The sequence below is a fragment of the Lethenteron reissneri genome, chromosome 12 (assembly GCF_015708825.2).
Source record: "Lethenteron reissneri isolate LAM-NWPU_2019-01 chromosome 12, ASM1570882v1, whole genome shotgun sequence".
Classification (NCBI taxonomy): domain Eukaryota; kingdom Metazoa; phylum Chordata; class Hyperoartia; order Petromyzontiformes; family Petromyzontidae; genus Lethenteron; species Lethenteron reissneri.
The window spans coordinates 880,952-903,782 of NC_083790.1; the positions used below are offsets into that span (position 1 = coordinate 880,952).

The following is a 22,831-nucleotide window of genomic DNA, read 5'->3' on the forward strand; positions in this document are numbered from 1 at the left end:
TCTCCATCCTTGCCCCGTGTGTGCATCACCGCGTCTCGCTCTCCGTGGACACGCCTCTTACTCCGTCATCCCTCCCATCCATACTTTACCACTCCTCCCTCCCACCCCCTCCTTCCCCCATCCCTCTTGAATCCTTCCACCATCCTCCATCCCTGCCTCTATTCCTCTCTCCAACTTCGCTCCCTCCGTCCCTGCCTGCCCCAGGTGCTCGCTCTCAGCCTGCGAGGCTATTCGACTGTCGTCGTGGTGGTGCACGGCACCACGCAGCTCGGCCACCCGAGTTTCATTCCCGCTCGCGACTCACAATCAGCGGCGACTTTTTATTTACACCGCTCGCGCTGCTGGGCCTCCCCTAGGTCGACTCAGCCTGAAGTGGCCACCTAGCGCAGGCGTCCCAGGGGAAAAGTGATTCAGAAGTCGAAGGGTCCAAACGTCAGTGGGGGTCCCAGGGTCAAGCGGTGCAGAGGTTACGAGGCGACTCTGACTGTGATGGCTCTGATGTTGATGACTACGACCGAAGGATGCCGCTGCCGATGCTGCTGATGATCAATATTAGCGATGAAGATGCCGATAGTGACGATGCAAGTCACTGAAAACGACGATGATGATTATCCACGAGCCTTTAGCCCGTCCCAGGACGGGTGTATTGCAGTGAATCTGAAACTTGCAAGCGCAAAGCAGACCGCGACGTGATATTCATTGCATCCATTCGTGTGCAATTTGTAAGGGCGCAGTGATACAGATATAGTTCATTTTAAGGTTATAATCCCTTGTTCATCATGACGTCCTTTTTACTTCGATGTTTCAACAGCGTTACGGAGATCACGTGACGTGAGGGTTCTGCCTTTGTCGTGAGGGTTGTGAGTTGACGCAAAGGAGGGGGCAGGAGGCGCCTCGCCCCCCATGTGGAGTGACGTCAGCCGCTAATTATTATTAATGGATGGGGGTCCATTTGGAGGATGTAGCCTGTTCATGATTAATGAGGGGGGTTGGTCGACGTGGAGTGACATCACGAGCCTTGCACACAGACATTCTTGGCTCATTATCGTCGGTAATAATAATGGGGGATGGGGGGGTCCATTTGGAAGACGTCACCTGCTCATGATTATTAATGAGGGGGGCTGGTCGATGTGGAGTGACGTCACGAGCGTTAAGGACAGACATTCCTGGGTGATTATAATAGGTATGGTTATGGTGATGATAGTGAATTATGATAATGTTGATGGTTCTGATTCCGATTGATGATGACGGTGGTGATGATGAGTATGACGACGACGTTGCTGCTGCTGATGGTGATGTGAATGATGATGGATTGGCACAACGCCAGAGAAACACAGCCACGATTACAACACATTAAATAAACACATCGTGATGTTGTTACGCGTGGCTACACCGCGGGGAAGGGGACGTGGAGCCAAGCTCGCGATGGATGGGAGAAGGGAACGGACCGGGAGAGGGACGGGAGGCCGGGATGGAAGCAGCAGGGAGAGAGGAGGAGGAGGAGGGGTGGTGCAGGAAGGGAGGAGGAGGAGGGAGGGAAGGAATAATCGGGCTAAGATGTTGGGGATGATGAGCTGGTGACGATGATGATGATGATGAGCTGGTGATGATGAGCTGGCGATGATGATGATGAGCTGGCGATGATGATGATGATGATAAGATGGTGATGGTGATAATGATTATGAGCTGGTGATGATGATGATGAGCTGGCGATGATGATGATGATGAGCTGGCGATGATGATGATGATGATGAGAGGGCGATGATGATGATGGGAGGGCAGGCAAGAGAGCGAGAGGGGGAAGGAGCGAGCAGCAAGCAGTGAACTGCACGGAGGAGCAGCGTCTGTTTTCAAAGGGGGCGGGAGAGGGGAGGGATGCAGAGTGGGGGGGGGGGGGGCACAGGAGTCACGTGATTTACGGAAGGCTTGAGCCGGTTGAGAGAGATACTCGGGAGGCAAGTTTTGAAGGGTAATGAAGAGTAGTTCAATACAAACGACGAGGATGCGTTCCATCGGCAAGACGTAAAACACTCAGTTTGAATGCACCGTACAATAATTGGGGTTCTGCAAACAATTTATTTCCATCAAGGACCGGCTTTGTATTTGCTTGGATTTCACCAGCACGGCGAGGTCCGTTACCCGTCACGTGACAGGCGATACTCCACAACAGGAAAGCGGCACGAGAGGTGTGCTTTATTGTGCCAGCATCACTCCCGACCGCCTTTGTCTCCCCAGTGCTGCTGTTGTTTACTTACTCGTTTACGGCCGAGTAAACCTTAGCGGAGGCCCCAGGGGCGGTTCAAATATTCCCTGCCACTGTTATTCGGTCGTGAGTGGCATTTTAACTTGGGTCTCGGGATTCGTCGCGCGGTGCGCTAACCACTGCGCCACCGCTCCCCAGGTACAAATATTGTATCTCCCGTGTAGCCTTAACAGACTTTTGGGGCGAGTGCTACTCGCGAGTTGCACCTATGAAGGCCGGCACGGTACACGAGGGGGTGGGCAGTGGCCAGCACCACGCCCGACCGCCTTTGTCTCTCCCAGTGGCGATGTTTGCACACCGCACCAGGTCCTTATTTGAGGCTTACTCGACTTAAGGGAGGCCCAGGACCGGTTCAGATAATCATCACTGGTGTTGGCCGTTAACGGGAATCGAACTTGGGTGGCCGGGTTTGTAGCGCAGTGCGCTAACCACGACGCCACCGCTCCCTACAAAGACACGCGCGCGCGTACACACACACATGGACGCGCGCGTACACACACATACACACGGACACACACACACACACGGACGTGGAAGTAAGTGCCTGCGTTTAAGTGCTCTCTTTACAAGCCAGCTATCATCTGTGGCCAGGTCACTTTTGAAATAAAAGTTAATAGATCAGTGGGCTTTGTCTGGTAGGCTGGGGATGGTTCAGTGCTGTATTTGTTTGTGTTTGGGTGATTTGTTTATCTCTCGCGTACTTTGCACTCCTACCGTGCTTTTGCATTGTTTGTTATTGTAACGTTCTTACCTGCCCCTACTGGACATATGTTAGATATTGAGCTTCATAGCTCATCGGATTCCTCCTGCAGTAAAAATAAATATTCTAATTCTGAAGCAACTAAACAATAAATACAATCAATTTTAATTCAAAACATTACGATTATCTGGCGAAGTGCTGAAGATCCGTAGAGAGACAGTCACGATGTGATCAGCTAGTCCTGAGATGGCCGTAAGCGCCTCTTCCGGAGGAGGAAGTTGAGTTTGCTGATCCGATTAAGAAGAGGTCCAGATCTGGCCAGGATGAGAACGAGGAGGAGTAGGAACGAGGAGGAGGAGGAGGAACGAGAAGGAGTTCTAAACGCGGCCGTCGGCTGGCCACTCGGGGTGCGAGAAAGCGGACGTTTCTCTGCGCCGCCCAGCGCCCGAACACGGCCTTCTCCGTGACGAAGCGGTGCGTGCCGCCCCTCGCGTGCTCCTGCCTCGAGTACTCCTCGCACTCCGTGCTGCCGTTGGGCTGGTAGTAGTGGTAGGGCACCGTGCGGTGATCGGGCCGGCTGCGTGGACCACGCGGGCAACAGAGAGAAAGCCACGTGGTCAGGGCTGAAGCCCGGGGGGGGGCAGCTGCGGATGTTAGCGGTTCGACCTCCACTGGACTGCCCCGGTTAATCCTGCCAGGCGCTAGGCACCTGTGGCGCAGGATTATTGGTGACCGATGGTGAAGGCGAGTGAGTGGGTAAGTGATGGCGAAGGTGAGTGAGGGAGGGTGAGCGTGGTGAGGCACCTGCAGTAGGCGTCGTCGATCATGCCGTACACGTGGATGCTGTCGCACACCTCCATGGCGAGTACCATGGTGAACCAGCCCGTGCTGAGGTACGCGCCCGACTTCAGTCTGCGCCACACCAAACCAAGCCAAACCACGCCACACCACGTCACACCACACCACGCCACACCACACCACGCCACACCACGCCACACCACACCATGCCACACCACGCCACACCACGCCACACCACGCCACACCACACCACACCACGCCACACCACGCTACACCATGCCACACCACACCATGCCACACCACGCCACACCACGCCACACCACACCACGCCACACCATGCCACACCACGCCACACAACACCACGTCACACCATGCCACACCACACCACGCCACACCACACCACGCCACACCACGCCACACCACACCACGCCACACCACACCACGCCACACCAAGCCACACCACACCATGCCACACCACGTCACACCATGCCACGCCACACCACGCCACACCGTGCCACACCATGCCACACCACACCACACCACGCCATACCACACCACACCACACCAAGTCACACCACACCATGCCACACCGAGCCACCCACACCACGCCACACCATGTCACACCACACCACGCCACACCACACCACGCCACACCACGCCACACCACACCACGCCACACCACACCACGCAACACCAAGCCACACCACACCATGCCACACCACGTCACACCATGCCACGCCACACCACGCCACACCGTGCCACACCATGCCACACCACACCACACCACGCCATACCACACCATACCACGCCACACCACGCCACACCACGCCACACCACGCCACACCACACCAAGTCACACCACACCATGCCACACCGAGCCACCCACACCACGCCACACCATGTCACACCATGCCACGCCACACCACGCCACACCACACCACGCCACACCACACCACGCCACACAACGCCACACCACGTCACACCACACCACGCCACACCACGCCACACCACGCCACACCACGCCACACCCCCCGCTGGGTCTCACCGGTCCTTGCCCGTCTCGTTCTTGAACATCTCGTCGCACCGCTGCATCTGCTCGTCGGTGAGCGTGAAGATTCGCGCCCAGGGGAAGCGCGACTTCAGATCCAGGATCTTGCGGTAGACGGGGCCCGGCGGGTCGCGCTGCATGTTCTTGAGGGGGCCCCAGATCACGTACGTGGCGTTGCCCTCTGCAGGGTGGGGTGGAGTAGAAGGTGATGTTGCCTACAAGTAGCAACGTCTATGTTTTACATGCGGCGTCAGTCATGCAAACGGCATTGTACACAGCCACACGTGCTAATCGGCAGTGCGGGGGAAGGACAACAAACTAAACTAAGGAGTGTTCCACCTCCACCCCAGGTGTGTTCCATCTCCCCCCAGGTGTGTTCCATCTCCCCCCAGGTGTGTTCCATCTCCCCCCCCCAGGTGTGTTCCATCTCCCCCCAGGTGTGTTCCATCTCCCCCCCAGGTGTGTTCCATCTCCCCCCCAGTGTGCTCCATCTCCCCCCCAGTGTGTTCCATCTCCCCCCCAGGTGTGTTCCATCTCCCCCCAGGTGTGTTCCATCTCCCCCCCAGTGTGTTCCATCTCCCTCCCAGGTGTGTTCCATCTCCCCCCCAGGTGTGTTCCATCTCCCCCCAGGTGTGTTCCATCTCCCCCCCAGTGTGTTCCATCTCCCCCCAAGGTGTGTTCCATCTCCCCCCAGGTGTGTTCCATCTCCCCCCCAGTGTGTTCCATCTCCCCCCCAGGTGTGTTCCATCTCCCCCCAGGTGTGTTCCATCTCCCCCCCAGGTGTGTTCCATCTCCCCCCAGGTGTGTTCCATCTCCCCCCCAGTGTGTTCCATCTCCCCCCCAGGTGTGTTCCATCTCCCCCCCCAGGTGTGTTCCATCTCCCCCCAGGTGTGTTCCATCTCCCCCCAGGTGTGTTCCATCTCCCCCCCAGGTGTGTTCCATCTCCCCCCCAGGTGTGTTCCATCTCCCCCCAGGTGTGTTCCATCTCCCCCCCAGGTGTGTTCCATCTCCCCCCCAGGTGTGTTCCATCTCCCCCCAGATGTGTTCCATCTCCCCCCCAGTGTGTTCCATCTCCCCCCCAGTGTGTTCCATCTCCCCCCAGGTGTGTTCCATCTCCCCCCAGTGTGTTCCATCTCCCCCCAGTGTGTTCCATCTCCCCCCCAGTGTGTTCCTTCTCCCCCCAGGTGTGTTCCATCTCCCCCCCAGGTGTGTTCCATCTCCCCCCCAGTGTGTTCCATCTCCCCCCCAGGTGTGTTCCATCTCCCCCCAGGTGTGTTCCATCTCCCCCCCAGGTGTTGTTCCATCTCCCCCCCAGTGTGTTCCATCTCCCCCCCAGGTGTGTTCCATCTCCCCCCAGTGTGTTCCATCTCCCCCCCAGGTGTGTTCCATCTCCCCCCCAGGTGTGTTCCATCTCCCCCCCAGGTGTGTTCCATCTCCCCCCAGGTGTGTTCCATCTCCCCCCCAGTGTGTTCCATCTCCCCCCCAGGTGTGTTCCATCTCCCCCCCCAGGTGTGTTCCATCTCCCCCCAGGTGTGTTCCATCTCCCCCCCCAGGTGTGTTCCATCTCCCCCCAGGTGTGTTCCATCTCCCCCCAGGTGTGTTCCATCTCCCCCCCAGTGTGTTCCATCTCCCCCCCAGGTGTGTTCCATCTCCCCCCCCAGGTGTGTTCCATCTCCCCCCAGGTGTGTTCCATCTCCCCCCCAGGTGTGTTCCATCTCCCCCCAGGTGTGTTCCATCTCCCCCCCCAGGTGTGTTCCATCTCCCCCCAGGTGTGTTCCATCTCCCCCCCAGGTGTGTTCCATCGCCCCCCAGGTGTGTTCCATCTCCCCCCCCAGGTGTGTTCCATCTCCCCCCAGGTGTGTTCCATCTCCCCCCAGGTGTGTTCCATCTCCCCCCCAGTGTGTTCCATCTCCCCCCAGGTGTGTTCCATCTCCCCCCCAGTGTGTTCCATCTCTCCCCCAGTGTGTTCCATCTCCCCCCCAGGTGTGTTCCATCTCCCCCCAGGTGTGTTCCATCTCCCCCCCAGTGTGTTCCATCTCCCCCCCAGTGTGTTCCATCTCCCCCCCAGTGTGTTTCATCTCCCCCCCAGTGTGTTCCATCTCTCCCCCAGTGTGTTCCATCTCCCCCCCAGTGTGTTCCATCTCCCCCCCAGTGTGTTCCATCTCCCCCCCAGTGTGTTCCATCTCTCCCCCAGTGTGTTCCATCTCTCCCCCAGTGTGTTCCATCTCCCCCCCAGTGTGTTTCATCTCCCCCCCAGTGTGTTCCATCTCTCCCCCAGTGTGTTCCATCTCCCCCCCAGGTGTGTTCCATCTCCCCCCAGGTGTGTTCCATCTCCCCCCCAGTGTGTTCCATCTCCCCCCCAGTGTGTTTCATCTCCCTCCCAGTGTGTTCCATCTCCCCCCAGGTGTGTTCCATCTCCCCCCAGGTGTGTTCCATCTCCCCCCCAGTGTGTTCCATCTCCCCCCCAGGTGTGTTCCATCTCCCCCCAGGTGTGTTCCATCTCCCCCCCAGTGTGTTCCATCTCCCCCCCAGGTGTGTTCCATCTCCCTCCCAGTGTGTTCCATCTCCCCCCAGGTGTGTTCCATCTCCCCCCAGGTGTGTTCCATCTCCCCCCCAGTGTGTTCCATCTCCCCCCAGGTGTGTTCCATCTCCCCCCCAGTGTGTTCCATCTCCCCCCCAGTGTGTTCCATCTCCCCCCCAGTGTGTTCCATCTCCCCCCCAGGTGTGTTCCATCTCCCTCCCAGTGTGTTCCATCTCCCCCCCAGTGTGTTCCATCTCCCTCCCAGTGTGTTCCATCTCCCCCCCAGTGTGTTCCATCTCCCTCCCAGTGTGTTCCATCTCCCCCCAGGTGTGTTCCATCTCCCTCCCAGTGTGTTCCATCTCCCTCCCAGTGTGTTCCATCTCCCCCCAGTGTGTTCCATCTCCCTCCCAGTGTGTTCCATCTCCCTCCCAGTGTGTTCCATCTCCCCCCCAGTGTGTTCCATCTCCCCCCCAGTGTGTTCCATCTCCCCCCAGTGTGTTCCATCTCCCCCCCAGTGTGTTCCATCTCCCTCCCAGTGTGTTCCATCTCCCCCCCAGTGTGTTCCATCTCCCCCCCAGTGTGTTCCATCTCCCCCCCAGTGTGTTCCATCTCCCCCCCAGTGTGTTCCATCTCCCCCCCAGTGTGTTCCATCTCCCCCCCAGTGTGTTCCATCTCCCCCCCAGTGTGTTCCATCTCCCCCCCAGTGTGTTCCATCTCCCTCCCAGTGTGTTCCATCTCCCCCCCAGTGTGTTCCATCTCCCCCCCAGTGTGTTCCATCTCCCCCCCAGTGTGTTCCATCTCCCCCCCAGTGTGTTCCATCTCCCCCCCAGTGTGTTCCATCTCCCCCCCAGTGTGTTCCATCTCCCCCCCAGTGTGTTCCATCTCCCTCCCAGTGTGTTCCATCTCCCCCCCAGTGTGTTTCCATCTCCCCCCCAGGTGTGTTCCATTCCCCCCCAGTGTGTTCCATCTCCCCCCCAGTGTGTTCCATCTCCCCCCCAGGTGTGTTCCATCTCCCCCCCAGTGTGTTCCATCTCCCCCCCAGGTGTGTTCCATCTCCCCCCCAGTGTGTTCCATCTCCCCCCCAGTGTGTTCCATCTCCCCCCCAGTGTGTTCCATCTCCCCCCCAGTGTGTTCCATCTCCCTCCCAGGTGTGTTCCATCTCCCCCCCAGTGTGTTCCATCTCCCCCCCAGTGTGTTCCATCTCCCCCCCAGTGTGTTCCATCTCCCTCCCAGTGTGTTCCATCTCCCCCCCAGTGTGTTCCATCTCCCCCCCAGGTGTGTTCCATCTCCCTCCCAGTGTGTTCCATCTCCCTCCCAGTGTGTTCCATCTCCCCCCCAGTGTGTTCCATCTCCCTCCCAGTGTGTTCCATCTCCCCCCCAGTGTGTTCCATCTCCCCCCCAGTGTGTTCCATCTCCCCCCCAGTGTGTTCCATCTCCCCCCCCAGTGTGTTCCATCTCCCTCCCAGTGTGTTCCATCTCCCCCCCAGGTGTGTTCCATCTCCCTCCCAGTGTGTTCCATCTCCCCCCCAGTGTGTTCCATCTCCCCCCCAGTGTGTTCCATCTCCCCCCCAGTGTGTTCCATCTCCCCCCCAGTGTGTTCCATCTCCCCCCCAGTGTGTTCCATCTCCCCCCCAGTGTGTTCCATCTCCCCCCAGTGTGTTCCATCTCCCCCCCAGTGTGTTCCATCTCCCCCCCAGTGTGTTCCATCTCCCCCCCAGTGTGTTCCATCTCCCCCCAGGTGTGTTCCATCTCCCTCCCAGTGTGTTCCATCTCCCTCCCAGTGTGTTCCATCTCCCCCCCAGTGTGTTCCATCTCCCTCCCAATGTGTTCCATCTCCCCCCCAGTGTGTTCCATCTCCCCCCCAGTGTGTTCCATCTCCCCCCCAGTGTGTTCCATCTCCCCCCAGTGTGTTCCATCTCCCCCCCAGTGTGTTCCATCTCCCCCCCAGTGTGTTCCATCTCCCCCCCAGTGTGTTCCATCTCCCCCCCAGTGTGTTCCATCTCCCCCCCAGTGTGTTCCATCTCCCCCCCAGTGTGTTCCCTCTCCCCCCCAGTGTGTTCCATCTCCCCCCCAGTGTGTTCCATCTCCCCCCCAGTGTGTTCCATCTCCCCCCCCCCCCCCCCAGGTGTGTTTCAGGTATCTCCACGCTCTTATAGACGTGTTCAAGGTCCCCCCAGGTGTGTTCCACCTTCCCCCCGCCCCCCCCCCCGCTCCCTCCCCTCCCCCCAGGTATCTCCCCCCCCCCCCTGTGCTCACGCGTGTTGTCGCTGCCGTTGCCGAAGAAGGCGGCGGCGGCGCGCGCCAGCAGCGGCACGCTCGTGTGGGACACCACGCGCACGCTCGCGCGGGCGCCCACGTCGGCGCGGTAGCGCGGGGCGAGCACCGCGTTGTTCATGCGCCACACGCACTCGGCGCCGTCGATGTCGCGCCCCGCGCCGGTGCCCAGCATCTGTCCCGAGCTCGACACGAGGGCGCAGTCCCCGCAGCGCAGGCGCAGCGGCTGCGTGGGGGATGGGGGTGGGGGAGATCGCGTGATCGTTGTCGTCATCATCATCGTTGTCATTGTCATCAAGATGATCGTCATCATCAACGTGATGATGATGATGATGATGACGATCGTCATCGTCGGCTTGTGGCTGTCATCGAACAAAGACGGCGGTCACCGCTTCACCGCGCGCTTTCAGATGCGCTTCTGCGGCCGTCTGGAACGCTTTTCCTTCTGATATCAGGAAGCCACTGGGAGCTCCGCACTTTTCAATCTGGATTGAAAACCAATTTATTTACAATTGCTGCTGTTTGTGTTGTTGTTGTTGTTGCTGTGCTTCCCACACACCTCCGATTAGCGCGGTTGGCTACGTACGGCGCGAAAGAAGTTCAACCTAGGTACGTTCTCGAACCCCCCTCTCCGGCGGGCACCCCCCCCTCCCCCCGGGTGCCTGCGGCCCATGCCCTGCCTGGCGTACCTCGCCTCGAGGCACGCCGATGTAGCTCGGCAGCGGCCGGGGCTGGGAGCGGCCGCACGCGTCGCCGAGGCGGAGAGCGGCGAGGAAGGCCAGGGGCCACGGGGGGGCCGCGGGGGGGCCGTGGTGGCGGCACGCGGGCTCCAGGCTGGACAGCAGCAGCGTGGCCAGCGTCGCCGCTCCGCCGAGCAGCAGCAGCAGGGCGGAGAGACTCTGCGTGTGGAGGGGGGCGAGGAGGACGGGGAGGAGGGGGCATTGAACTCAGGACGCCGGTCGTAGCGCTGTGCACTAAGTGCCAACCTGCCGCTTCCAAATCGACCCTCCCCACCACTCCCACGTGTATAAACACTCATTAATTGGCTGAAAACATCCTAATATGCAAAGGATTGCAGAGCCCCGGCAATTGTTGGTAGCACCGGCGCGCCTCCTGGCTGCTGCTGCTGTTGCTGCCTTGCTGCCATCCGTGGTTTCTCAGCGATTAGCGATACATGCAATTTACATGAACCACGATGCTATATACTAAACTGCACATCGTTGACATTATCATTATTAACACGCAGGCTTTCGCAACCAATATCATCCATAATAGAGGTTTTTTGGGTGAGATCACGTCAATATAAAATGTGTCGTTAAACCCGCCACTACCCGACACAGCCAACTAGTACGGCTTGTCACGTACACAGGACATGCCAATTCGTCACTAGTACAGCACACCGGTGTGTTGGAGAGCCAAGCCACAACATTTACAATCTGAGTACGATGTTCCTTATATAGAGGCGTAGACGTGGTGACCACATCCATAAAAACAAACTCTATTATGGATGATCATGATGACTCTTTTGTCCCGGTGGTTATTCAATCGGCCTGCATTCTCGTGACCGCAGACGTTCGGTTGACGCTGGAAGAACGCGATTGGTTGTGAGCAGCCCACGAGGATCAGCTGGAAAATAAAGTGGCAATCAATACGAGGAGAGGGGGGTAAACAACACTCGTAAACCCACTGTTGTGAAATCACAATTATCAGGTGACGATTGTGCAAAGCGGCTACAGTAGCACAAAGAGACAACTCCCGGGGTGAAGTCGCGGTCATGGGGTTAGGGAGGCGGGTCCGGGCCGAACCCACCCACTCACCCACCCACTCACCCGCTCACCCACCCAACCACCCACTCCCTCACTCACCCACCCACCGACGCACCCACCCACCCACTCACCGACGCACCCACCCACCCACCCACCGACGCACCCACCCACCCACTCACCGACGCACCCACCCACCCACCCACCGACGCACCCACCCACCCACTCACCGACGCACCCACGCACGGACTCAACGACCCACTCACCAACGCGCCCATACAACCCTACGTGCATCCTGGCACCTTTCAAATACAGTCCTGTCAAGGGTATGCGAATCAGCTCATTGTGCAATGTGCTCCCGGAAGGGAGGGAGACGAGCAGGACAGGGATTACGGAGCTGAAGATGAGATTCAGATGGAGCTAAGATTCGGATGGCGATGAGAGAGTTGTAGCTAACAGGAGGATGGTGGTGACGTCGTGACTCATGATCCATCACCGCCCGCCATCTCTTTTCTGGTGTCACAAAGACAAAGGTGCCTCGCAAGGCCTTTGCCACGCTTGTTAACAGGCGGGGTGGAGTGGACAGCACCACGTGAGGTCTACCAGCTTCTGAGTTCAGGATGGGTCTAAATGGGAAGGCCTAGGACCGGTGTGAGATGGTCGTTACCGATATTGGCCGTGAGCTGGAATCGAACTCGGGTGGCCGGAGACAAGATTCGTAGCGCGGTGCCGCCCTCACTGTGAACCCGGCGACCAAAAATGTAAATTCTTCCCACGGCCAACATCCGTGACGAACATCCCGTCCTGAGCTTTAAACGAGTACCTTGAGTGATGTGTTCACAGCCACCCAGGTTCTTTGTCTTCATCTGTGTAGCTTTGCACTCTGTTTTATCGATACTATACGATCGCGTATTTATGACTGCACTGTTTGCAGGCGACGGTGTTTGTTTAAGCCCGGGTCGCCCTTCACAAACGCGCTGTGTCTCAATCTTTTTACATTTTTAGTGAGTTCAACTGAGTCGCAGACGTATACTTGGAGGCAACACATTGATTTGACTCCAACACACGGGGTAACTTCCCCTTAACAGAATAACAACCTGTGGTGGTGACCACCAGGCTAGCTACACTAGTTACCACCGGGTGGTGACCACCAGGCTAGCGACACTAGTTACCACGTGACTGGTGTAGCTACCACGTGGTCACCACCAGGCTAACTATACCAGTTACCACGTGACTGGTGTAGCTAGCCTGGTGGTGACCACGTGACAAGCTACACTAGTTACCACGTGACCACCAGGTTAACTACACTAGTTACCACACTAATTACAACGTCACAGCTACTACGGACCGGGACCAGCAGCCCGGGTCCAGGTCCACGTGTTGGAGACTCGGTAGAACGTAGATGATTGCTTGAGAATTTTATTGTTTTATTTTAATTATTGTATTACTTCCCTTAGACGAAGTTTTCTTCAGGATGAACAACAACGCCGGCCCCTCTGGGGGACCCGGCTTGTATCCTCTGCGGCGTGGCCAGCTCCGCCCATGGCCACGTCCACCTTCCAGAATCCTCGAGCAGGATCTGGACCCCGACCACGTGACCACCCCTAGCCCTCACTTGGGGCCCCTTTGTAGACTTAACCGGTCACGTGTCCTCTCGGGTCAACCAGAGTGCCACGGCCTTGAGTAACCCCATTCCTACGGCCGGCACTCCCACACCCTGTCCTGTAGGGGCTGGCACTGCACGCCAAGCGTGGTGCCATCCAGCGCTGTCACTCAGCGCTCACCGGGCCCCTCTAGGGCCGGCACTGCACAGAGACATCCCGCGATGTCACTACACATCTACCGGGGTCGTTATAGACTCGTGGCCACGTGCAGCGACCACCTGAGCCGTCAATTGCTCAACCCGAGGTGCGCGACTGTTTGCAGGCGACGGTGTTTGTTTAAGCCCGGGTCGCCCTTCACAAACACGCTGTGTCTCAATCTGTTGACATTTGCCGGGGTTGTTATAGACTCGTGGCCACTGGCAGTGACCACCTGAGCCGTCAGTTGCTCAACCCGGGCCGCGCGATGTCGACACCCGTACAGAGTAGCCCAGCGCTGTGGAGGCAGCAGCAGCAGCGAGGGCTGGTGGATCACACACAGACGGGGTGTGAAGCTCGCCTTCTCGGGGGCGTCGGGGAGGATACGTACCCCCGGCTCGCCAGATAGAAGGCGGTACAGCAAGTGGGATACTCGCCATCTGTTCCGTCTGTACGGGGGTCGAGTGTTACCCCCTCGCGCAAGGCGTGGGGGGTTCTCCGGTTGCTCCGGGTTCCTCCTCCCACGTGAACGATAATAAACGACACGACTCGTCATGAATTGGCCGAACACATCTTAAAATTAAAATAAACCCCAATACAACAGAAGAACTCCGCTGAAAAACCAGCCCTGCTACTCAGTAGCGTGTCTCTCCTGAATAGAAAAAAGTTTAAATTCACGATGGGATGTCCACATAAATGCTGGTATGTTGTGACGCAGAGAGAGAGAGGGGGGAAGAGGGGCGTGCGGAGGAAACTCCTCGTCTGCTTGGCCACGCTGACGTTTGGATATCCTCCATCAGGAAGGACGCCAGTGTGGTGCAGCATGTCAGTGTGGTGGATGATGTGGTGCAGCACGTCAGCGTGGTGGATGACGTCAGCGTGGTGCAGCAGAGATCGGGCGCCAGAGAGAGAGGTGACAGAGCTGTGGACGGGATGTGCAGATGAATTACCTTCGATGCCGATGAGTGCGTCTGGTATTCACGTCGTCGTTGATGATGAAATAATAATGAGAATAGGCTTCACCACCACAGGTGTTAATATGTTCAAACATCAAATAAATACCGATCGCAAGGCAAACATGGTTTGATAATAATGTATGAATTGCCTTTGAAGCTGATTGACCGACACCAGAGTCTCACCAGCCTGAGAACAGAGAACAACCCCAAAAGGCAAACAGCGCAAAGGCAATGGAAATACCAGAACCATTTAAACTTCGGGCTGAGCAGGGACATCTATGGGAACTTTTTGCCAGTATCGATATTGGTCAGAAGGGTCCCCATAGCCACATCGTCGTCGTCATCATTCTCATGGAGGCAAGACTCGCGTCGTCGTCGTCGTCGTCAGCGCGCAGGAAGCGGCTGCTGCGCTTCCCACAGTCCGCGGTCGTTTCCACGGCATCGGGAAATGTTCACTCGCGCTCGGAGATTGTGCGCCGTGACTTTTCAAATCTGGCACTCACACCGATGGGGTGGCACTCACACCGATAGCACTCACACCGATGGGGTGGCACTCACACCGATGGCACTCACACCGATGGGGTGGCAGTCACACCGATGGGGTGGCACTCACACCGATGGCACTCACACCGATGGGGTGGCACTCACACCGATGGGGTGGCACTCACACCGATGGCACTCACACCGATGGGGTGGCACTCACACCGATGGCACTCACACCGATGGCACTCACACCGATGGGGTGGCACTCACACCGATGGCACTCACACCGATGGCACTCACACCGATGGGGTGGCACTCACACCGATGGCACTCACACCGATGGGGTGGCAGTCACACCGGTGGCACTCACACCGATGGCACTCACACCGATGGCACTCACACCGATGGCACTCACACCGATGGGGTGGCAGTCACACCGATGGCACTCACACCGATGGGGTGGCACTCACACCGATGGGGTGGCAGTCACACCGGTGGCACACACACCGATGGCATTCACACCGATGGCACTCACACCGATGGGGTGGCACTCACACCGATGGGGTGGCACTCACACCGATGGCACTCACACCGATGGGGTGGCACTCACACCGGCGTGACTGCGCCCCCCCCCCGCCCCCCGCGAGCGAGGCAGGTGGCGTGCGCGGCGCCTTTGATGGGTTTACAGCAGCCGAGGGGCGAACAACGCGAGGCGTGCGGTCGTTGAGAAGGTCTCGGGGGCGAGATGGGGTAGGAGGCGAAGGGGGTGAGATGGGGGTAGGAGGCGAAGGGGGTGAGATCGGGGTAGGAGCCGAAGGGGCTATCTGGCGATGAGATTATCGAAACGAGGGCCAGATAAGCCGGGGAGAGTTCAGGGCGCGAGAGAGAGCGGCAGAGCTGCAGACGGTAGCACGTCAGTGGTAGCTTGACACGGGTTCACGTCACGTGCATCGTCGTTAAGGAGCGTAAATCATCAACCACGCGAACTCCGCTCGGATTGTGGCTGCCCATCGATCAAAGGCGGCGGTCACCGCGTCGCGCACTCTCAGATGCGCCTCTGCAGCCGTCCGCAGCGAGCTGCTTCCTTCCGATGTTCGGAAGCCACTGGGGAGCAGCTGTGCACTTTTGCACCTAAATGGAAACCTAAATTCTTTATGACTGCTTTTTTTGCGTGTTTTAGTTGGCCGTGCGTACGCAGGTCTGCTCAAATGAAGTTCAACAAACGCGAGGAAACACCATCGCTGCACCCTGTCGAGTCGACCACAATGGGGGGGAGGGGGGGGGTGCCTACACAGCCGCCGCTGCGGTCGTGAGACGCCCGTGGTGCGAGATCCCGCGTGGTGCGATCGGCATCGCGCTCGCTGGAGCTGCTCATGCCTTCAGGGAAGTCGTGGACTGTAGACGCAACTGCGCACAATTTTGTGAGTCATTTATAATCGCTTTGCCGTTACTTATTGCCAATTATGGACTCAGACTATTGTCCTATCATCTCAGAGTCCCTGGCACGTAACACTATGCTACACAGTGGCAGTGGGGGTCGCAGAATGCCGATGCATTACTAATAAACCCCAATGATAGCGGATTCCTCCAGTGTATATCCATATTCTGATCCTGATAATAAAAAAAACTATCCCGATTCTGGGGGGGGGGGGGCGTGTTGGGTCCAAGCGACTCATCGCCTGCCTCTGCCCCATACGCTGCTCCCTCCCCTCCTCGCCCCCCGCTGTCACGCCGAGCCGAGGCGGCCTGCTCGCCTGGGCCTCTCGCCCCTTCGACGTGGACGTCTCTGGAACTCCGGGACGACACCGGCGTGGTCCCGGGAAGCTGCCTGAAGTTGGGCCCCACGTGGGGTTCGTGGCACCAGCTTGGAGCGACGCTGCGGCTCGCGCGGCTCTCACCACGTGGCGATGTTGGCCCAACGTTAGCTCGTTTATTGGAGATTTCCTCCGGTAAATATCTGTTGCTTAACAAAACCCCCGTTATTTCCATGCAGATCAATCTTGTCCCATTTATACCTTGTAATGTAATGTAACGTCATTTCTTGTTATTTTAGTTGTTTTTTTATATAATTTATATAACAATTTATATATAAAGGCAAATTAATGAGGTTAATAAAACCAGGTTGATTAATGAAACCACAGAGACACACAGAGAGACACACAAACACAGAAAGAGACAAATAGACACAGAGAGAGACACACAGAAAGACAGATCTGACATTAGGCGTAGTCCCAATTATGTCTTCACAAATATGGAGCCCTTTGGGCTGGTTGGGGCGCAACGCTTTTTTTGTTTGAAACTCGCTCAGATCAGCTGCCTGCACAAACTCAAAGGCACGCGTCACAACCGCGAAAAATGCTGACAGAGAAAATATCCGAAACCCTCACGTACCACGTCTTCCATCACTCACAGCCTCAGGGGCGAGAGTATTTATCAAGCAAGTCGCTCTGGACGTCATCGCTCAACTGAGTTATTGCCTGCAGCCGCTTTGTCCACATCTGAGCGAGTGGTTGTGCAATGAGAGGTCGCGAATGCCCAGCAGCAGCATAGCGCCACCACCACCACCGCTGCCAGACACGAATCAAGTCTCGATTTAAAGCTTTCGTGACTGCAGGGATTCATCTTCTTAGTTGTTTCGGTAAAGTCACGTAGAAGGAAAGTAATAAAATAATAAAAAATGTTTATGTTTTATTTTTATTACTTTATTATTTTCCTTCTACGTGACTTTACCGAAAGAACCAAGAAGACGACTCAAGTCATCAAACTTGTAATGCCTTCACATTTACATTCGTTTGTTGTGCGTGGGTGTGAATGGATTGTGTGTGATTTCGGTTTAGTTGCAATTTGGTCAAATATTTAATAATAATGATGATTAATGAACTTGCAGTCTCGACACATTCCTCCGCACACACGAACATGACCTTCGCGTCGCTCCGGCAGACACCACGCGCGCGTCAATGACTCCGACGTTCGAGTTGATTGATGATTGTCAACTGTGAGAGATTCGTACACGTTGCGGTATTCGCGCCCACGTTTTTATCATCGCCAACATCACCACCACCACCATCATTACCACCATCACCACCATCATCATGACCACCATCACCACCATCACCACCATCATCACGAAGGAAGGCGCCTTTTTGTTTCACCGTCGGGGCGGGCGGGGGTGCCGCTGCCGCTGCTGTGTGCGTGTGATCCTGATTTGAGTGATTTACGGGTATCTAGAAGTTTGCAAACGCGTGCCGTGGCGCGGGGCACTCAAAGGCTTACTCTTGCGAATGACGCCACGGGAATCTTTAAGGTCCACGTGGCTAAACCCAGCGACTCGCGTCCTGTCCCCTCGTCGACAGCTCCTCCACGCAGCTACACGAACCCCCCTCCTCGTGTTGACCCAGGATTGTATTCTCTAAACAAACCCAGTTCATGATTAGCAGCCGCTGTATAACCGAACAGTCGCTACGCATCTGTCCTTTTGGAGAGCGGTGGTGCAATGATTAACGGCGTGCGCCAATTGCATCGGGCGCGATTTCCGGCCACGGTCTGTATCTACCAGGGCCTCCCCTAGGTCGACTCAGCCTTAATTAACTAAGCAGTTCCGGGGAGACAAAGGCGGCCGGGCGTGGTTCTGGCCACACCAACCCTTGGTGCAGGTGTTGCTCGCTAAGATCACTTGCCCCACCAGTCTGTGTAGGCTGCACGGGGCATCTTTGCCTTTGTGTGTATGCGTGTCATTCCTTACCCAACGCGCGTCGTGGAACACAATCACCGGCGCTGCGTTAGAGATAGACAAAGGCTGTCGGGGGTGTGTGGTCCCAACCATCACCTATCTGCGTGTCCTACCCAGTCCTATCAGCACATGCATGCCAACACGACAGCGGATATCTCTAAACTTACTTGCATCGTGGCTGTTTCAACTGAACGCTTCTCAAAATAATTCAAGATCCTTTCATTCGTGTTCACATCATCGTCGTCGTCGCGATGTGCCGTGATCTACCCACTGCTGGATGAAAGGTGACTGGTCTCTGTTTTGCGCCACGATGATGGTCATGTCAGCGGGTGGGCGGAGGATCGGTTCGGATGTGTCTCTCTGTCTCTCTCTCTGTCTCTCTCTTTCTCTCTCTGCCTCTCTCTCTCTGTCTCTCCCGCGTGCCATCAAGGAGTGGCGTCTGAAGCTGGAGGCGCCGGGGGAGGGTGCCCCCCCCCTCCTCCTTCCCGGAGTTGTGCGTCTCCTGCGCGCAGCCCCCAGGCCACAGCGACTCCGGCAAGCTACTGAAGCTCCGAGGCTGCAGGAATGTGCCCCTGAAGAGCGCCCCGAACACGGCGCTCTACACGTGCTGTGTCAAGGCGCTCTACACGTGCTGTGTCAAGGCGCTCTACACGTGGCTGTGTCAAGGCGCTCTACACGTGCCGTGTCAAGGCGCTCTACACGTGCCGTGTCAGGGCGCTCTACACGTGCCGTGTCAAGGCGCTCTACACGTGCTGTGTCAAGGCGCTCTACACGTGCTGTGTCAAGGCGCTCTACACGTGCTGTGTCAAGGCGCTCTACACGTGCCGTGTCAAGGCGCTCTACACGTGCCGTGTCAAGGCGCTCTACACGTGCTGTGTCAAGGCGCTCTACACGTGCTGTGTCAAGGCGCTCTACACGTGGCTGTGTCAAGGCGCTGCATTCCCGGGACCTGGCCGACCTACTGGACACAAAATGGAGATACCATTTTTCTCCCCTCATTGCAGCCGCCCCTCAGTGGAAACAAATGTACAAGTCTCCCCCGTAGCCAAACGCTGCGGTGACCTCCAGTGGAGGCTGGCACACTGCACGTTGCTATCGGCCGTGTGGCTCAGCCGAATCTCTCCAGGGGTAACAGACTCGTGCATTTCCTGCGGTGCCAGGGAGGATCTGCCCCACCAGTACTTGCGCTGCCAGTACCTCAAACCAATGTTCCGCCTTTTGGGGGACATCTTCAGGAAACTGGGGGTGCCCTTTTACAACAGCAGCTTCGTATATGGGGGGTGGTGTCTTACCTGGCTAACAAGCGCCATGACCTCGACAACTTCGCCTGTGCTCAGGCGAAGTTGGCAGTGTACAGAACGATAAAAGAGATGCTGCAAGGTGACACTGACGGCTGCTCTGTGCTGCTTCCAGTGTTCAGGGGCCTGCTCAAGGCGCGGCTCCGGCTGGAGCACGCATACCACACACATGCCGGTGATGTGCACGTCTTCCTCGAACGCTGGGGAGCCGGACAAGCCCCTCTCTGTACCAGCGTGGACGGCACCCTCGTGTTCACCTTCTGAAGCGCTCGCTCGTCACCGTGGCGTGCGCGATGACCACCACGTGACTTTTCTTTTGTGTTGTGCGCGGCACATTTAGCGCCACAACGCGTGGATGTATCGTGTCTGTGATTTGTTTGCTGGTGGCTTTGTGTATTTCGTATCGAAATCGCCTCCAGTGCTGTTGCTGCTGGCGGCAATAAAAGTTGTTTAAAAGTCAAAGTCTCTCTCTGTCGCGGTCTCTCTTTTTTTACGATCAGGGGAAACAAGCAGATGCTCTGTGTAGTTGGCACTTTGCTTCGTTCATCAGTTAGTTTTTTTTTATCTTTGCTTCATGTAACCCCCCCCCCCCCTCTCGCTTTCGCTCACTCTCTCTCCCTCTGTCTCTCTTTCTGTCTGTCTCTCTCTCTGTGTCTCTCTCTCTGTGTCTCTCTCTCTCTCTCTGTCTCTCTCTCTCTGTCTCTCTCTCTCTCCACCACTCACCCGCCACTTGTGGCGGGAGCCGTGGCCCGGGATCGAATTCGGGCTGAGCAGACTCCATAGCGCAGTGCGTCAAATATACATAATGTTGTCGGGTGTCTCGTCTGATTTACACAGATACAGGCGCGGCCCTGCAACTACTCACCCACGCCACTGCTGGTGGAAGGGGCCTCGACTAGAGAGAGAGCTCGAGACAGCCCCCATAGACGGTAGTTGGCCAACTCTTCCACGAGGCCGAATGCGTCTTGAAAGAGGTGGATATCGCCCACACTTTTCCACTCCGCACGTGCTTTTTACCGATCACGGACATCAGCGAGAGCGGACGGATGCGGAGAGACAGGGGGAGGGGGGGGGGCTTTGCCCCGGCGTTTCAACTCCCGCGACGGGAGATCGAATAGATCAGCACCCGCTGTCTGGTAACACGCACACACACACACGCGCGTGATGGATGCCATCTCTTTATAACCGTACTCGTTGGTTCTTTCGGTAAAGTCACGTAGGTTAAAAATAAAATAAATCACGACGTTTCGGGCGCAACACAAGCGTGAATACATTTTATTTACGACGATTACACTTCTTCAAATGCTGTAATCGATATGTATTCCAGAAAAACAGCAGCTGAGTTAAGTGGACATCCTGGGATTGAGAGCGGAAGCCCATGTGCCCCTCGTGACGAGGGGAACGCGAACTTTCTCCCACCAGCGGTTCAATAGAGGATCTTGCGACAAGACGGGGATGAGTTCGGCTGTAGAGCACATACCTTTAAGTTGATCCGTCGATTGCCCATCGCTAATCCAGGTAACGTCTCCACTCCAGTTCGCGTATCACCTGACTCACCTCGCCCCACGGCTCAAGCAGGTAAATGAGTGGCCCCGCCTCGTCATCCCCCCCCGCACCCCCCCGCACCCCTCAATCTCCCCCTCCCCCTCAGCAACTTCGCATCCCTCCCCCTCAGCAACTTCGCATCCCACCTCCCACGTGTCGTCACCGCGTGCGTAATTGCAACGCGCCATTTGTCGCCACCGCAAACGAAATGTTCCACCTCACGGATTACCCGGGTCAACATTTGAATAAATCAGATAAACAAATATATAAAGTAACGAATCGCCTCCCACGCCATGCCATCACCACCACCACTCACCTCTTCCGACCACGTGTCGCCTCCTCGTCCCACCTCCCACCACCTCCCCCAACCACCTCCCACCTCCTCCTGTCTTCTCCCATCACTGGCATCTGTTTGAAGAGAGGACCCGACTCAATGTTCTTCACAGCTCATCGGCTCCCTCCCCCCACTGCCGCCTCTCCCTGCCACCACGTGTCTCCCTCCATCACCGCCACCCACGTCCTCCCTTCGTTACCCACCTCCTCTCACCTCTTTTCACGACCCCCCATCCACCCCCACGTCCTCCCCCCCCCCCCCCCGCTTCCTCCAATGAATCGCATCTCTCGCTCGGCTCAAAGGTCGCTCCTCTCCGGAGGTTTCCTCATTCTTATTCTTTGGGCTTTTAGGTAAAGTCATGTAGAAAGGTTCAAAGAAAATAACAAAAAACTAGTTTCTGTGTTATTATAACCAAAAAACTAGTTTTTTGTTTGTTATGTTATTGAATAAAGGATGAGTTCAAAGAAAATAACCAAAAATAGTTTTTTTTTATTTTCTTTGAACCTAAGTGACTGTACCGAAATACCCAAAGAATATGAATTCCTGCAGTCACGAAAGCTTTAAGTCGAGATTTTATTCATCATTCTTGCTTAGGTGACGTCACGGTGGAGGGGTCCGGTGGGGCTCTCCATTCAGCTCGTTTACCGAACGGGCAACGTTTCAAACAATGGCCCTCCTGACAAAGTGGTGGGCCCGTCTCCTCCCTCAGTTCCTGGGGAAGATCTCGGGACGTGGAGTGCAACGTCGGACAAAACACAGCGGAACAACCGGAAAACATCGGTCGTGAATGGTCCACGTCGCGGGCGGTCTGTGGCGATGTGTAGCTCACTGATGACCGGTCAAAGTCAAGGCGATTTCCTCCTCAAATCACGCACTGAGGCATTGGTGCTCAGCTACCCTTTACAGACCTTGGCCAGTGGTCCAAGTGCCACATTCTTGTGGTGCGAGCGGGTCTCACGCATCGGGTATCCACCACTGACTTCCCTACAATGTAGTACTGTACTGTAAATGTGTATCGCCCCCCGGCGGGGGAGATGATGAGCTGAGTTAACAGAGCAGCGGGGAAGATGTATGCGACGTTGTCTAACACGACGGGCCCCGCTTGTTGTCCTTCCCCCGCACATCCGATGAGCACGGTTGGCTATGTACGGTGCGAAAGAAGTTCACCATACATGCATTGCTCCGTGACATGTCCAAGCGGACTCATTTCGTGGCAAGACATCGATGGCACAATGGGGATGACTTGGGGAGAAAGATATCGAAGTGAATACAAAATAATATGGTAGTATGACGATATGCTACCACCTGGCTTAATATTG

General features: G+C 56.7%; 1 protein-coding gene across 1 annotated transcript; it reads right to left on the reverse strand.

Moving 5' to 3' along the window:
• Positions 1–3,200: 3,200 nt before the first annotated feature.
• LOC133341714 (alpha-N-acetylgalactosaminide alpha-2,6-sialyltransferase 3-like) lies at positions 3,201–21,203 on the reverse strand. Its single transcript, XM_061550358.1, is given in 7 exon segments — positions 3,201–3,379; positions 3,381–3,540; positions 3,768–3,875; positions 4,807–4,990; positions 9,587–9,830; positions 10,294–10,503; positions 21,114–21,203. Coding segments are annotated over 7 exon segments (972 nt in total). The 5' UTR covers positions 21,141–21,203; the 3' UTR covers positions 3,201–3,340.
• Between the last annotated feature and the right edge of the window lie 1,628 nt (positions 21,204–22,831).